Source organism: Aethalodelphis obliquidens, unplaced genomic scaffold, assembly GCF_003676395.1.
Source record: "Aethalodelphis obliquidens isolate GAN/ISIS:26980383/991018 unplaced genomic scaffold, ASM367639v1 scaffold42, whole genome shotgun sequence".
Taxonomy (NCBI): Eukaryota; Metazoa; Chordata; class Mammalia; order Artiodactyla; family Delphinidae; genus Aethalodelphis; species Aethalodelphis obliquidens.
Genome location: NW_020837986.1, coordinates 15,592,891 through 15,610,372, shown reverse-complemented (window position 1 = coordinate 15,610,372; position 17,482 = coordinate 15,592,891). Strand labels below are relative to the sequence as shown.

Here is a 17,482-nt window from a genome sequence, read left to right as displayed (position 1 = left end):
GGGTCTGTCTGTTCTGCATAAAGAGAAGAATGCAATTTTTTTTGGAGTTCCTGTATCTACAAGGCTTCCATGAATAACCTTGTCTGAATGTCTGCTTATACATGTGCAAGTTGCCAAGAAAAGCCGACTTTCTAAAGAGCAGGGGAATAGTGAAGAGCACATAGTACAGAAGGAAACACAGCCAGCCTCAGCAGCCCTCTTCTTAAAATGTCCTTCAGCCACGCCCAGGGGAATGAGCCCAGGACTCCTTCCTCCCAAGCTGGTGTCCAGCCTCAGACCATCTCTCTGCCTCTCTTCTCCCCTTTCCTTCTCCTCTTTTTGGTTTTCCAAAAGCCTTGTTTGTAAAGGCAAATATTTGGTCCAGCCATGTGAGGTGGTTAGATAAACAATGGTTTTGCTGTACAATTGAAAGGCAGGACAGGTTTGTAACTTCTCATCCACTCACTAGCTGTGGAGCCTTAGACAAGTTACTTAACCTCTCTGTTTCCTCATCTGCAAAATAGAGATAACAATACTAGCTTGCTTACAAGGTTGTTTGGAGGAATGAATTAGTACACAGGTACACCTTGGAGATATTGTGGATTAGGTTCCAGACCACTACATGTGGATAAAATGTGGATACAGCAATAAAGCAAGTCACACAAACTTTTTTGGTTTCCCAGTGCATATAAAAGTTATGCTTACAGTATGCTGTAATCTATTAAGTATGCAATAACATTACGTCTAATAAAACAATGTACATACTTTAATGAAGCTGTTGGAAAAATGATGCCAATAGACTTGCTTGCCACAAGATTGCCACAAACCTTCAATTTGTAAAAAAATGCAATGTCTGGGGCTTCCCTGGTGGCGCAGTGGTTGAGAGTCCGCCTGCCGATGCAGGGGACGCGGGTTCGTGCCCTGGTCCGGGAGGATCTCACATGCCGCGGAGCGGCTGGGCCCGTGAGCCATGGCCGCTGAGCCTGCGTGTCTGGAGCCTGTGCTCCGCAACGGGAGAGGCCACAACAGTGAAAGGCCCGCGTACCGCAAAAAAAAAAAAAAAAAAAAGAAAGAAATAAAAATGCAATGTCTGTGAAGCACAATAAAAAGAAGAGTAATAAAATGAGGTCAGCCTGCATGTGCAACACAACTGGGTCTGGCATAGACGAGGTGCTCACTGGGCACGGTGTTACTACTTTTTAAACACTATAAAAAATAAGGGGACTTCCCTGGTGATGCATTGATTAAGAATCCACCTGCCAATGCAGGGGACACAGGTTCGAGCCCTGGTGGAGGAAGATCCCATATGCCGTGGAGCAGCTAAGTCCGTGCGCCACAACTATTGAGCCTGCGCTCTACAGCCCGCGAGCCACAACTACTGAGCCCGTGCGCCACAACTACTGAAGCCCGCGCGTCTACAGCCCGTGCTCTGCAAAAAGAGAAGCCACCTCAATGAGAAGCCCGCACACCGCAACGGAGTAGCCCCCGCTCGCCGCAACTAGAGAAAGCCCGCGTGCAGCAACGAAGACCCAACGCAGCCAAAAATAAATAAATAAATAAATAAATAAATAAATAAATAAGAAAAAAAAAGAAAGGAAACCTTGTATGTACCAATATGGAATTGTTTCATGCAGAGAAAAATGAACAGTTTACATTATGCTGTCGATATTAAGTGAGGGGAAGTGGGGGTGGGTGGGGATTGTGCATATGTGTGCCCCTGTAGCTGCAGGGCTTCTCTCTGATGTTGTGTCCAGAAGGAGGAGGGGGAGGCTGGCAATGGAGAGAGGGAGACTTACACTGTAGCCCATTCTGTACCTTTTGAATATTAAAGCACATGAATGTATCTCCTACTTTAAAAAATCAAATCAAAATGAATTTTGTAAAGCTTTGTGCAAAGAGTTTTGCTTGAGCTGAGAAAGGAGCTTGTTTCCCACCTGAGACACAGCTCAGTGCACAGGCAGCTGACAGACAGCAGGAGCGGGATACAGAGGTGACTCTGCAGGGGCGGGACTTGGCCCCACCTGCAAGTCACAGGTGTCTAGGGGAGGGCTCATAGCCCTGCAGAGCGGAGAGCCAGGGGTACAAGGCTGTCAAATCCTGAGCCCACCTCTTGGCTTCTGAGTCATGTGTCCAAAGACCCCTGTATCTCAGAAGAGGAGTCACCCTGCCAGGCACCACCCCCTCTGCTGGGCACCTGTCACCCCTTCCAGAACTGGCTCAGACTCAGTGGAGCTGAGCTCCATCTGGGAGGGCCTCAGGGTGCCCCTGGGAGCCAGCGGCTGAGGACCCACCACATGTTGTCCTCCATCAAGTCCTCCAGTGTCCACCCGAAGGAGTCCATGTACTTGTCCACACTAAGGTTCCTGCCCGTGTCATGTGCCAAGTTAAATTTGGACACAATCCGTGTCGAAATCCCCAAGCACCCAAGGAGTGAAGAGCAGGATGCTTGCAAGATTCCAGGACAGGCCAGGACCCCAGACTCAGGGAGGAGTGGTGTGGCCTCCCCTAGCAGGCCGCCTGCCTCAGGTCTGGCCACAGCCCCCTCCCTATCTTTGCTAGGGCCGACTCTCGTCTCTACTCTGAGAAACACCTCCATCTCCTGTACATTCTCTCAGGGGACTTCTAGAGTCACCACCACCCCCCCCCCATTTGAATAGATGGGCTCTGAGGCTGGCAGGACCTTGGAAGCCGTATAATAACCCTATAATAGCCATAATAGCCTGTAGGGACTGAGGACCCAGGACCACAAGACTCACTCAAGGGCACTCAGTGGGCTTGAGAGGTGGGACTCCTGTAAAATAAAAGACCAAAAGTCACATAAATGAGGGATCTGGTTTCTCTCTTCATTACCCAGACTTCTATTTCCCCATCACTAATAAAGAAAGATTTTTTTTGTTGGGAGAGGAATGCCTATGCAAATATATGGAAACAAATGCAAACTGAGCTGACTAGGGGTTGGGGAACTTCTTTCCCAGGGTACCTGTACACATGACTCCAGCAAAGACCCAGCACTGGCCGTATCTGACTGGCTTGAACCTGCCCTTGAACGACTTGTGCAGAATGGCCACGCTGCCACGCCAGTGCAGTGGGCTGGTGCTGCCACCGTACTTGCCCTGCCACTGGCCTTGTACCATGCCCTGGTCGTTGTTGCTGTTCACCTGGGTAGAGGAGGCCAAAAATCCACCACCAGGCAGGGCTTCCCTCTTCAGGAACATTGCCATCGTAAAATCATCTCCAACTTTGGGCCACCCATTTATTTGGGGCCACTGCTTGTTTTTAAATTGTCTGAAAATTGGGGCCATCTGCTGTTTTAAAATACCTACTTTTTGGTACCATTTATCATTTTCAGTTACCTTCCATTGGGATGCTCTATTGCTGAAAATCGTATTCAGTTTTAGAGCATTTCCTGTTTTAAGTAATCTGTTTTTTTGGGACTGTTGGTGGTAATGATAGTTATAGAGATGCTTAACATTCATTAAATGTTTACCGTGTGCCAGACACTATTCTAAGGGTTTAGCACACATTATATTAATCTATGTTAGTCTATGATGTAGGTTCTATTACTTCCTTTTTTTTTCAGATGAGGAAACTGAGATTCATAGAGGTTAGGGCACTTGCTCAAATCGCACAGCAAGTTAGCAAAAGGGGTTCAGGAGTTCAGGACTTTGACTTGGGAGCCTGTACCGCTATCCTACAGGGTTGTACCACTCTACTGTTCGGGACTGGTCACTGGTTTTGATTCTCTGTGCTCCAACATGTCTCTGAAGTCTTGAGGAATTGAGAGTATCAAATATGAGAAAAACAGCTTTGCCCATTTTTGGAATCACAGTTACCCACCCACTGATCTTAACACCTACTTGCTATAGAGAGAGCTAGTAGGCCCTCTGGCTACCTTCCAAGGAGGAAGCACTGGCATGTAATAGATTAAAGATGGTACTCCTCTCACAGCGAGGTGGTTCTGTGTACCCTTTCCCTGAATCTGGGTTGGCCTGTGACTACTTTGATTAATGACACGGTGGAAGTGATGTTGTGCCTGTTTCCAGGCCCAGGCTTTATGAGACTGGCAGCTTCCACTTAATTTTAGAATAATCGCTTGGGGAGAAGCCAGCTGCCTTATCTGATTACCCTGAGACTGCCATGCTTTGAGGAAGCCCAACCTAGCCATGTGGAAAGGCTGCATGGAGACACAGAGCAATGACTGGCCAGACCCAGCTCTTCCAACCATCCCAGCCCAGGGGCCAGACATGAGAGTGAGCAAGCCACCTGGGCATTCCAGTTCCAGCAGACACAGCATGGAAGAGAACCAAGGAAACATTGACTGTTGGAACAAATGCCCTAGATATATGGTCCCGTCAAACCATCACAGACATCTGCAGCCATTCAGACACACCCAGCTGAAGGAGCTTGGAACAGAGGTGTTCTGTCCTCACGTTGCCCTGACCAAGTCCCTGATTTGCAAAGTTGTCAACATAGTAAATGGCTGTTTTATACCACTGAGTTTTGGGGTGATTTGTTATGCAGCAGTAGAGAATTAAAACAAGAGGTGATGGGAAAAATCTTAGGGTGTGGCCCTGGAGTTGGCCCGGGGACCCACGAGGGAGTGAGCATGCAGGGATAGCTGGGCTCCTTACCATGGCGCTGATGGCTCCAGTGACGTAGATGGGGTCGTAGTGGTGGGACGCTTTGGTGGTGGCTGGGTCATCTTGGTGACTAGGGCTTCGGTCCAGGATGCAGAAGCAGATGTCCAGGATGTCCTCCTCAAACTGTCCCCAGAGAGGCTGCTCTTAGAGGCCAGAGCCACACCTGCACTTCAGACCCTCTCACAACCCTCCCCTAGTCAGTCACTGTATTGTGCAGGGAGTTTGCCTACCCCACTGCCCACCCGTCCACCCCCTCCAGGGACACAACAGAGCACACCCAAGTCTCAAAAACCCTCTTTCAAAGAGTCACTGGGAACCAGAAGCTCAGCCTTAATCACCTCCCTTCCCTGTTCAGTAGGCCCATGGCTCCCCACGAACCACAGTAAAGTTCATGATAAACTGGGACTCTGGAGCCACATCGATCCCACTGGTTTACATAATGTTTTCAAATGACTTAGTTGACAACATTTAAAAACTGGGGGATTTTCACATACAAATTAAGATTTCTGGTCTTTGAAAATTGGGAAGGTCTGGGAACCCTGGGCTCACTTTCCTATGTGGCAATAAGAAGTGGATGCTGGGTTTCCCTGGTGGTGCAGTGATTGAGAGTCCGCCTGCCGATGCAGGGGACACGGGTTTGTGCCCTGGTCCGGGAAGATCCCAGATGCCGCGGAGCGGCTGGGCCTGTGAGCCATGGCCACTGAGCCTGCTCATCCGGAGCCTGTGCTCCGCAGCGGGAGAGGCCACAGCAGTGCGAGGCCCGCATACCACACACACACACACACAAAACAAACAAAAAAAACGAAGTGGATGCTGAGATGGGGTTACCCTTAGATGGACCTTAAACTCTCTGGTATATCATCCCTGCCCAGCCCCTGAGCCCCAGATGCTTTCAAACCCCATCTCCTCAGTCTGACAGTCAAGGCTCTCCACTTGCCCGGAGCCCGGGCAGACAGAGCTCCTCTACAGAACCTCCGCTACTCTCTGGCTCCCCTCCTCCACTGCTCTGTCTGCTCTTCCCTCTGCCTGTCCAGATCCTGCCTGACTTTGGGGGCTCCACCCCAATATCATGAAGCCTTCTGCAATCCCTGAGATGGAGTTTCCCTTCATGACCTTCTGAACTCCCTCTGCTCCCATCTCTACCTTTCCAACTGCCTCCGCCCCCTCCCACAACATCTCACCTTGTATTGTAGCTACTTATCTAAGTCAGGGGCTCTCAAAATGTGGTTCCAGGCCAGCGACGGCAGCAGCACCTGGTAACTTGCTAGAAATACAGACTCTCAGGCCCCACCTCAGACCTAGTGAATCAGCAACTTGGGGAGTTGTGGCCCAGCCACCTGTGTGTTTTAACGAGCCCTCGGTGGCCTTCTGGTGCACACTCAAGATTGAGAGCCCCTGATCTAAGCTATTTTTTTGTACCCAATGTACCACCCCTTCCCAAGGACCCAGCACAACTAGTAGTAGAGACTGGAGAAGTGGACTTGGTCTAAGAGTCAGCCCAGCTTGTCCCTCCTGGGAAGAAGAGGGCAGACATAATGGCTCCTGCACTGACTTTTCCCATCTCCCCAGCCCCCCTTCTGTCTCTTATGACTCTCAGTCCCCCTTCTGGCCTGGGTCCCTGGAGACCTTCCTGAAGTTCCAGCCTTAGGCTCAGATGTGCTTCTCCACTCCTTGGAAGATGATCCCGCTGTCATTGAGCATGTATGTACTCCTGTCTCTCTTCCTCTGTGGCCAGAAACACATCATCCTCTGAAAGGCAGTGGTTGGGTCTGGCGTGGGCAGGGAGTCTGGCCTCACTGGCCTGGGGAAAGGGCTACAGCAGGGCTCAGCTGCAGGATGGCGCCTAGAGGCTGCTGGGGCAGGAGAGGTCAAGAGGGGCTTGCTGGTTCCCAGGCTGCCTCCCGGCCAAGCCCTACTCTACCTGGCCGGTCTTTCCCCAGGCAGGGACCACCCCCAACCCAGCCCCAGATGGAAGGAATTTAGAAGTCCTGATGCTTTCGAGTGACCTGATTTAATGACAATGGCAGGTTCATATTTCTTAAACATTAATAAGAATACTGATCCAGGCTACTGCTTACTGACTTACCCCTTAATAAGAATACTTACCCCAGTACTCCTTAAGATGTGCCTTGCATATTACAAACATTAGTTCTATGGTTTCTCACCATAACACTAAGAGGTAGGCACTGTTATTCCCATATTACAGGTGAGGAAACTGAGACTCAGAGGGAAGAAACTTAGCAAAGCTGGGACTAAACCAAGGCTGTCTGGTGGCTGAAACCTGGCTCTTACCCAATCCTAGGCCTCTCCTGCCATTAGGTCCCCTCCTTGCCCACTGGCCTCCATACACCAGAACCCACTAATACCTGCCCCTCTGTCGCGGCAGGTTTGGAACATCTGCTACCAGCTTCCTCTGTCCTGTGCCTGTCTCCTCCTGGGCCCACTCTTGCCAAGCTCTTGGCATTCATCTCCCTGTCCCTAACTTGCCTCCCAGGACTTCCTGAAGGACAGCTTCCAGGAAAACCTCAGCCTTGGACTCAGGAGCCCGTATCTGGGCACCATGGGTTGAAAAGCAGAACAAACTCGCCCAGCTTCCTGTTACTGTGTTTGCAGTGAGAGGAAACCTTGGTGCTCAGCTGGTAGCAGGCAATGACAGCATCTGGAGGGTTGGTGAGGCTGATGGTCATGGTGTTCTCCATATGAGCCTCCTTCACTGCCATCCAGGCATTGCTCTCCTCCAGCTCCGATGTCTGGAACACAGCTTTGGTGCGGAGGGCTTCAGAAGCCTGGGGTCCTGGCAGAGAGGAGAGGGAATCAGGAGACCCAGCCACCCACAGGAAGCTCATCTCTGGAGAAAGGGAAAAGCTACAGACCTGGAAGACCAACCTTCAGGCCCTGAGCTGCTGGGACACTGCTGTGGGGAAGGGCCTGACCAAGATGCAAGAGGGCCAGCTGTAGGGAGGGGTCCACTTTAGCTGTTCTGACTTCCACCCACTTCCTGGATCAAGGAGGAAGTGAAAGCACTCTTTGAAACCAAAGTGTGCCTTCTGTCTGATCAGCAAAGGAAAGCATGGACTCCAAAAATGCCTGATGAACTTCCATACCCTTCCAGAGCTCTGGATTTCTTGGTGTGCCTAGGATTCCAGAGTTGTCATCTCATTTGTCCCACTGCCTGCTGGGGACCTTCCAACCATCCAACCTTCCAACCATCCCCAGAAAGCTGTCATCAAAAGCCTCCAGGAGCCTGAACAAAGATGGCAGAGTAGAAAGACGTGCTCTCACTGCCTCTAGTGAGAACACCAGAATCACAGCTAGCGGCTGGACAATTATCGACAGGAAGACACTGGAAGTCACCAAAAAAGATACCCCACAAACAAAGACAAATGAGAAGTCATAATTTGACGGTAGGAGGGGCACAATCACAACAAAATCTAAGACCATAACTGCTGGGTGGGTGACTCACAGACTGGAGAACACTTATACCACAGAAGTCCACCCACTGGAGTGAAGGTTCTGAGCCCCATGTCAGGCTTACTAACCTGGGGTCTGAAAACAGAAGGAGGAATTCCTAGAGAATCAGACTTTGAAGGGTAGCAGGATTCGACTGCAGGACTTCGACAGGACTGCGTGAAACAGAGACTCCACTCTTGGAGGGAACACACAAAATAGTGTGTGCATCAGGATCCAGGGGAAGGCCAGTGAACCCAGGGGAGACCGAACCAGACCTACCGGCTAGTGTTGGAGGGTCTCCTGCAGAGGCAGGGGATGGCTGTGGCTCACCGTGAGGACAAGGACACTGGCAACAGAAATTCTGGGAAGTACTCCTTGGCATGAGCCCTCCCAGAGGCTGCCATTAGCCCCATCAAAGAACCCAGGGAGGCTCCAGTGTTGGGTTGCCTCAGGCCAAACAACCAACAAGAGGGAACATCAGCAGTCAAGCGGATTAAAGTTTTACTGAGCTCTGCCCACCAGAGCAACAGTCAGCTCCACCCACCACCAGTCCCTCCCATCAGGAGACCTGCACAAGTCTCTTAGGTAGCCTCATCTACCAGACAACAGACAGCAGAAGCAAGAAGAACTACAATCCTGCAGCCTGTGGAACAAAAACCACATTCACAGAAATATAGACAAGATGAAAAGGCAGAGGGCTATGTACCAGATGAAGTAACAAGATAAAACCCCAGAAAAACAACTCAATGAGATAGAGATAGGCAAACTTCCAGAAAAAGAATTCAGAATAATGATAGTGAAGATGAAACAGGACCTTGGAAAAACAATGGAGGCAAAGATGGAGAAGATGCAATAAATGTTTAACAAAGACCTAGAAGAATTAAAGAACAAACAGAGATGAACAATACAGTAACTGAAATGAAAACTACACTAGAAGGAATCAATAGCAGAAAAACTGAGGCAGAAGAACGGACAAGTGACCTGGAAGACAGAATGGAGGAATTCACGGCTGCAGAACAGAATAAAGAAAAAAGAATGAAAAGAAATGAAGACAGCCTAAGAGACCTCTTGAAAAGCATTAAATGCAACAACGTTCGCATTATAGGGGTCCCAGAAGGAGAAGGGAGAGAGAAAGGAGGCGAGAAAATATTTGAAGAGATTATAGTCGAAAATTTCACTAACATGGGAAAGGAAATAGCCACTCAAGTCCAGGAAATGCAGCAAGTCCCAACAGGATAAACCCAAGGAGAAACACGCCGAGACACATAGTAATCAAATTGGCAAAAATTAAAGACAAAGAAAAATTATTGAAAGCAGCAAGGGAAAAATGACAAATAACATGCAAGGGAACTCTCATAAGGTTAACAGCTGATTTCTCAGCAGAAACTCTACAAGCCAGAAGGGAGTGGCAGGTTTACCTAAAGTGATGAAAGGGAAGAACCTACAACCAAGATTACTCTACCCAGCAAGGAACTCATTCAGATTTGATGGAGAAATCAAAAGCTTTACAGACAAGCAAAATCTAAGAGAATTCAGCACCACCAAACCAGCTCTACAACAAATGCTAAAGGATCTTCTCTAAGTGGGAAACACAAGAGAAGAAAAGGACCTACAGAAACAAACCCAAAACAATTAAGAAAATGGTCATAGGAACATACATATTGATGGATTAAATGCTCCAACCAAAACACAGTCTTGCTGAATGGACACAAAAACAAGACCCATATATATGCTGTCTACAAGAGACCCACTTCAGATCTAGGGACACATATAGATCGAAAGAGAAGGGATGGAAGAAGATATTCCATGCAAATGGAAATCAAAAGAAAGCTGAAGTAGCAACACTCATATCAGATAAAATAGACGTTAAAATTAAAAATGTTACAAGAAGCAAGGAAGGACACTACATAATGATCAAGGGGTCAATCGAAGAAGAAGCTATGACAATTATAAATATATATGCACCCAACATAAGAGCACATCAATACATAAGGCAACTGCTAACAGCTATAAAAGAGGAAATTGACAGTAACCCAATAATAGGGGGGGACATTAACATCTCACTTACACCAATGGACAGATTATCCAAAATAAAAAAGGAAACAGAAGCTTTAAATGACACAATAGACCAGATAGATTTAATTGATATTTATAGGACATTCCATCCAAAAACAACAGATTACACTTTCTTCTCAAGTGTGCATGGAACATTCTCCAGGATAGATCATACCTTGGGTCACAAATCAAGCCTCAGTAAATTTAAGAAAATTGAAATCATATCAAGCATCTTTTCTGACCACAACGCTATGAGATTAGAAATAAATTACAGGAAAAAAAAAAAACGTAGAAAACACTAACACACAGAAGTTAAACAATATGTTACTAAATAACCAAGAGATCACTGAAGAAGTCAAAAAGGAAATCAAAAAATGCCTACAGACAAATGACAATGAAAACACAATGATCCAAAACCTATGGGATGCAGCAAAAGCAGTTCTAAGAGGGAAGTTTATAGCTATACAAGCCTACCTCAAGAAACAAGAAATATCTCAAATAAACAATCTAACCTTACACCTAAAGGAACTAGAGAAATAAGAACAAATGAAACCCAAAGTTAGCAGAAGGATAGAAATCATAAAGATCAGAGCAGAAATAAATGAAATAGAAACAAAGAAAACAATAGCAAAGATCAATAAAACTAAAAGCTGGTTCTTTGAGAAGATAAAGAAAATGGATAAACCATTAGCCAGACTCATCAGGAAAAAGAGGACACAAATCAATAAGATTAGAAATGAAAAAGGAGAAGTTACAACAGACGCCACAGAAATACAAAGCATCCTAAGAGAGTACTACAAGTAACTGTATGTCAATAAAATGGACAACCTGGAAGAAATGGACAAATTCTTAGAAAGGTATAACCTTCCAAGACTGAACCAGGAAGAAATAAAAAATATGAACAGACCAATCACAAGTAAGGAAATTGAAACTGTGATTAAAAAACTTCCAACAAAAAAAAAGTCCAGGACCAGATGGCTTCACAGGTGAATTCTATCAAACATTTCGAGAAGAGCTAACAGCCAACCTTCTCAAACTCTTCCAAAAAACTGCAGAGGAAGGAACACTCCCAAACTCATTCTATGAGGCCAGCATCACCCTGATACCAAAACCAGAAAAAGATACTACAACAAAAAGAAAATTACAGACCAAAATCACTGATGTATATAGATGCAAAAACCCTCAAAAAAATACTAGCAAACAGAATCCAACAACCCATTAAAAGGATCATACAGCATGATCAAGTGGGATTTATCCCAGGGAGGCAAGGATTCTTCAATATACGCAAATGAATCAATGTGATACACCATATTAACAAATTGAAGAATAAAAACCATATGATCATCTCAATAGAAGCAGAAAAAGCTTTTGACAAATTTCAACACCCATTTATGATAAAAACTCTCCAGAAAGTGGGCATAGAGGGAACCTACCTCAACATAATAAAGGGCATATACGACAAACCCACAGCAAACATCGTTCTCAATGGTGAAAAACTGAAAGCATTTCCTCTAAGATCAGGAAAAAAGGCAAGGATGTCCACTCTCACCACTATTTTTCAACATAGTTTTGGAAGTCCTAGCCACAGCAATCAGAGAAGAAAAAGAAATAAAAGGAATACAAATTGGAAAAGAAGAAGTAAAACTGTCACTCTTTGCAGATGACATGATACTATACATAGACAATCCTAAAGATCCCACCAGAAAACTACTGGAGCTAATCAATGAATTTGGTAAAGTTTCAGGGTACAAAATTAATGCACAAAAATCTCTTGCATTCCTATACACTAATGATGAAATATCTTTTTTTAACATCTTTATTGGAGTATAATTTCTTTACAATGGTGTCTTAGTTTCTGCCCCATAACAAAATGAATCAGTTATACATATACATATGTTCCCATATCTCTTCCCTCTTGCGTCTGCCTCCCTCTCACCCTCCCTATCCCACCCCTCCAGGTGGTCACAAAGCACTGAGCTGATATCCCTGTGCTATGCGGCTGCTTCCAATTAGCTATCTACCTTACGTTTCTTAGTGTATATATGTCCATGCCTCTCTCTCGCCCTGTCACAGCTCACCCTTCCCCCTCCCCATATCCTCAAGTCCGTTCTCTAGTAGGTCTGTGTCTTTTTTCCTGTCTTACCCCTAGGTTCTTCATGACATTTTTTCCCCTTAAATTCCATATATATGTGTTAGCATATGGTATTTGTCTTTTTCTTTCTGACTTACTTCACTCTGTATGACAGACTCTAGGTCTATCCACCTCATTACAAATAGCTCAATTTCGTTTCTTTTTATGGCTGAGTAATATTCCATTGTATATATGTGCCAATTTTCTTTATCCATTCATCCGATGATGGGCACTTAGGTTGTTTCCATTGCCGGGCTATTGTAAATAGAGCTGCAATGAACATTTTGGTACATGACTCTTTTTGAATTATGGTTTTCTCAGGGTATATGCCCAGTAGTGGGATTGTTGGGTCATATGGTAGTTCTATTTGTAGTTTTTTAAGGAACCTCCATACTGTTCTCCATGGTGGCAGAACCAATTCACATTCCCACCAGCAGTGCAAGAGTGTTCCCTTTTCTCCACACCCTCTCCAGGATTTATTGTTTCTAGATTTTTTGATGATGGCCATTCTGACTGGTGTGAGGTGATATCTCATTGTAGTCTTGATTTGCATTTCTCTAATGATTAATGATGTTGAGCATTCTTTCATGTGTTTGTTGGCAGTCTGTATATCTTCTTTGGAGAAATGTCTATTTAGGTCTTCTGCCCATTTTTGGATTGGGTTGTTTGTTTTTTTGTTATTGAGCTGCATGAGCTGCTTGTAAATTTTGGAGATTAATCCTTTGTCAGTTGTTTCATTTGCAAATATTTTCTCCCATTCTGAGGGTTGTCTTTTGGTCTTATTTATGGTTTCCTTTGCTGTGCAAAAGATTTGAAGTTCCATTAGGTCCCATTTGTTTATTTTTGTTTTTATTGCCATTACTCTAGGAGGTGGGTCAGAAAGGCTCTTGCTGTGATTTATGTCATAGAGTGTTCTGCCTATGTTTTCCTCTAAGAGTTTGATAGTTTCTGGCCTTACATTTAGGTCTTTAATCTATTTTGAGCTTATTTTTGTGTATGGTGTTAGGGAGTGATCTAATCTCATACTTTTACATGTACCTGTCCAGTTTTCCCAGCACCACTTATTGAAGAGGCTGTCCTTTCTCCACTGTACATTCCTGCCTCCTTTATCAAAGATAAGGTGTCCATATGTGCGTGGGTTTATCTCTGGGCTTTCTATCCTGTTCCATTGATCTATATTTCTGTTTTTGTGCCAGTACCATACTGTCTTGATTACTGTAGCTTTGTAGTATAGTCTGAAATCAGGGAGCCTGATTCCTCCAGCTCCTTTTTTCGTTCTCAAGATTGCTTTGGCTATTCGGGGTCTTTTGTGTTTCCATACATATTGCAAAATTTTTTGTTCTAGTTCTGTGAAAAATGCCAGTGGTAGTTTGATAGGGATTGCATTGAATATATAGATTGCTTTGGGTAGTAGAGTCATTTTCACAATGTTGATTCTTCCAATCCAAGAACATGGTATACCTCTTCATCTATTTGTATCATCTTTAATTTCTTTCATCAGTGTCTTATAATTTTCTGCATACAGGTCTTTTGTCTCCTTAGGTAGGTTTATTCCTAGATATTTTATTCTTTTTGTTGCAATGGTAAATGGGAGTGTTTTCTTGATTTCACTTTCAAATTTTTCATCATTAGTATATAAGAATGCCAGAGATTTCTGTGCATTAATTTTGTATCCTGCTATTTTACCAAATTCATTGATTAGCTCTAGTAGTTTTCTGGTAGCATCTTTAGGATTCTCTATGTATAGGATCATGTCATCTGCAAACAGTGACAGCTTTACTTCTTCTTTTCCGATTTGGATTCCTTTTCTTCTCTGATTGCTGTGGTTAAAACTTCCAAAACTATGTTGAATAAGAGTGGTGAGAGTGGGCAACCTTGTCTTGTTCCTGATCTTAGTGGAAATGCTTTCAGTTTTTCACCATTGAGGATGATGTTGGCTGTGGGCTTGTCATATATGGCCTTTATTATGTTGAGGAAAGTTCCCTCTATGCCTACTTTCTTCAGGGTTTTTATCATAAATCGGTGTTGAATTTTGTCAAAAGCTTTCTCTGCATCTATTGAGATGATCATATGGTTTTTCTCCTTCAATTTGTTAATATGGTTTATCACATTGATAGATTTGCGTATATTGAAGAATCCTTGCATTCCTGGAGTAAACCCCACTTGATCATGTTGTATGATCCTTTTAATGGGCTGTTGGATTCTGTTTGCTAGTATTTTGTTGAGGATTTTTGCATCTATGTTCATGAGTGATATTGGCCTGTAGTTTTCTTTGTGACATCCTTGTCTGGTTTTGGTATCAAGGTGATGTGGCCTCGTAGAAGGAATTTGGGAGTGTTCCTCCCTCTGCTATATTTTGGAAGAGTTTGAGAAGGATAGGTGTTATCTCTTCTCTAAATGTTTGAAAGAATTCACCTGTGAAACCATCTGGTCCTGGGCTTTTGTTTGTTGGAAGATTTTTAATCACAGTTTCAATTTCAGTGCTTGTGTTTGGTCTGTTCATATTTTCTATTTCTTCCTGATTCAGTCTTGGCAGGTTGTGCATTTCTAAGAATTTGTCCATTTCTTCCAGATTGTCCATTTTATTGGCATAGAGTTGCTTGTAGTAATCTCTCATGATCTTTTTTATTTCTGCCGTGTCAGTTGTTACTTCTCCTTTTTCATTGCTAATTCTATTGATTTGAGTCTTCTCCCTTTTTTTCTTGATGAGTCTGGCTAATGGTTTATCTATTTTGTTTATCTTCTCAAAGAACCAGCTTTTAGTTTTATTGATCTTTGCTATTGTTTACTTCATTTCTTTTTCATTTATTTCTGATCTGATTTTTATGATTTCTTTCCTTCTGCTAGCCCTGGGTTTTTTTTGTTCTTCTTTCTCTAATTGCTTGAGGTGCAATGTTAGGTTGTTTATTCGAGATGCTTCCTGCTTCTTAAGGTGGGCTTGTATTGCTATAAACTTCCCCCTTAGAACTGCTTTTGCTGCATCCCATAGGTTTTGGGTCGTTGTGTGTCCATTGTCATTTGTTTCTAGGTATTTTTTTATTTCCTCTTTGATTTCTAAAGTGATCACTTCGTTATAAGTAGTGTATTGTTTAGCCTCCATGTGTTTGTATTTTTTACAGATCTGTTCCTGTAGTTGATATCTAGTCTCATGGCGTTGTGGTCGGAAAAGATACTTGATACAATTTCGATTTTCTTAAATTTACCAAGGCTTGATTTGTGACCCAAGATATGATCTATCCTGGAGAATGTTCCATGAGCACTTGAGAAAAATGTGTATTCTGTTGTTTTTGGATGGAGTGTCCTATAAGTATCAATTAAGTCCATCTTGTTTAATGTATCATTTAAAGCTTGTGTTTCCTTATTTATTTTCATTTTGGATGATCTGTCCATGGGTGAAAGTGGGGTGTTAAAGTCCCCTACTATGAATGTGTTACTGTCAATTTCCCCTTTTATGGCTGTTAGTATTTGCCTTATTATTGAGGTGCTGCTATGTTGGGTGCAAAAATATTTACAATTGTTATATCTTCTTCTTGGATCGATCCCTTGATCATTATGTAGTGTCCTTCTTTGTCTCTTCTAATAATCCTTATTTTAAAGTCTATTTTGTCTGATATGAGAATTGCTACTCCAGCTTTCTTTTGGTTTCCATTTGCATGGAATATCTTTTTCCATCCTCTTACTTTCAGTCTGTATGTGTCTCTAGGTCTGAAGTGGGTCTCTTGTAGACAGCATATATAAGGGTCTTGTTTTTGTATCCATTCAGCCAGTCTGTGTCTTTTGGTGGGAGCCTTTAGTCCATTTACATTTAAGGTAATTATCAATATGTATGTTCCTATTCCCATTTTCTAAATTTTTTTGGGTTCGTTATTATAGGTCTTTTCCTTCTCTTGTGTTTCTTGTCTAGAGAAGTTCCTTTAGCATTTGTTGTAAAGCTGGTTTGGTGGTGCTGAACTCTCTCAGCTTTTGCTTGTCTGTAAAGGTTTTAATTTCGCCATCAAATCTGAATGAGATCCTTGCTGGGTAGAGTAATGTTTGTTGCAGGTTTTTCTCCTTCATCACTTTCAGTATGTCCTGCCACTCCCTTCTGGCTTGTAGGGTTTCTGCTGAGAGATCAGCTGTTAACCTTATGGGGATTCCCCTGTGTGTAATTTGTTGTTTTTCCCTTGCAGCTTTTAATATGCTTTCTTTGTATTTAATTTTTGACAGTTTGATTAATATGTGTCTTGGCGTATTTCTCCTTGGATTTATCCTGTATGGGACTCTCTGTGCATCCTGGACTTGATTAACTATTTCCTTTCCCATATTAGGGAAGTTTTCAACTATAATCTCTTCAAATATTTTCTCAGTCCCTTTCTTTTTCTCTTCTTCTTCTGGAACCCCTATAATTCGAATGTTGGTGCATTTAATGTTGTCCCAGAGGTCTCTGAGACTGTCCTCAGTTCTTTTCATTCTTTTTTCTTTATTCTGCTCTGCAGTAGTTATTTCCACTATTTTATCTTCCAGGTCACTTATCCGTTCTTCTGCCTCAGTTATTCTGCTATTGATCCCATCTAGAGTACTTTTAATTTCATTTGTTGTGTTGTTCTTTGTTGCTTGTTTCATCTTTATTTCTTCTAGGTCCTTGTTAACTGTTTTTTCATTTTGTCCATTCTATTTCCAAGATTTTTGATCATCCTTACTATCATTATTCTGAATTCTTTTTCAGGTAGACTGCCTATTTCCTCTTCATTTGTTAGGTCTGGTGCATTTTTATCTTGCTCCTTTAACTGCTGTGTGTTTTTCTGTCTTCTCATTTTGCTTATCTTACTGTTTTTGGGGTCTCCTTTTTGCAGGCTGCAGGTTCGTAGTTCCCGCTGTTTTTGATGTCTGTCTCCAGTGGCTAAGGTTGGTTCAGTGGGTTGTGTAGGCTTCCTGGTGGAGGGGACTAGTGCCTGTGTTGTGGTGGATGAGGCTGGATCTTGTCTCTCTAGTGGGCAGGTTCACATCTTGTGGTGTGTTTTGCGGTGTCTGTGGCCTTATTATGATTTTAGGCAGCCTCTCTGCTAATGGGTGGGGTTGTGTTCCTGTTTTGCTAGTTTGGCATAGGTTGTCCAGCACTGTAGCTTGCTGGTCGTTGAGTGAAGCTGGGTGCTGGTGTTAAGATGGAGGTCCCTGGGAGATTTTCGCCGTTTGATATTATGTGGATCTGGGAGGTCTCTTGTGGACCAGTGTCCTGAAGTTGGCTGTC

At 43.8% G+C, this 17,482-nt stretch overlaps 1 protein-coding gene across 1 annotated transcript in view; it reads right to left on the bottom strand.

Moving 5' to 3' along the window:
- TGM6 (transglutaminase 6) overlaps positions 1–7,465 on the bottom strand; it is a 39,206-nt gene extending 31,741 nt beyond the window's left edge. Inside the window, 6 exon segments of the mRNA XM_027078061.1 lie at positions 2,271–2,424; positions 2,960–3,137; positions 4,611–4,742; positions 6,246–6,320; positions 6,322–6,368; positions 7,165–7,465. Of these exon segments, the coding sequence (XP_026933862.1) occupies positions 2,271–2,424; positions 2,960–3,137; positions 4,611–4,742; positions 6,246–6,320; positions 6,322–6,368; positions 7,165–7,465 (887 nt within the window).
- Positions 7,466–17,482: the final 10,017 nt, after the last annotated feature.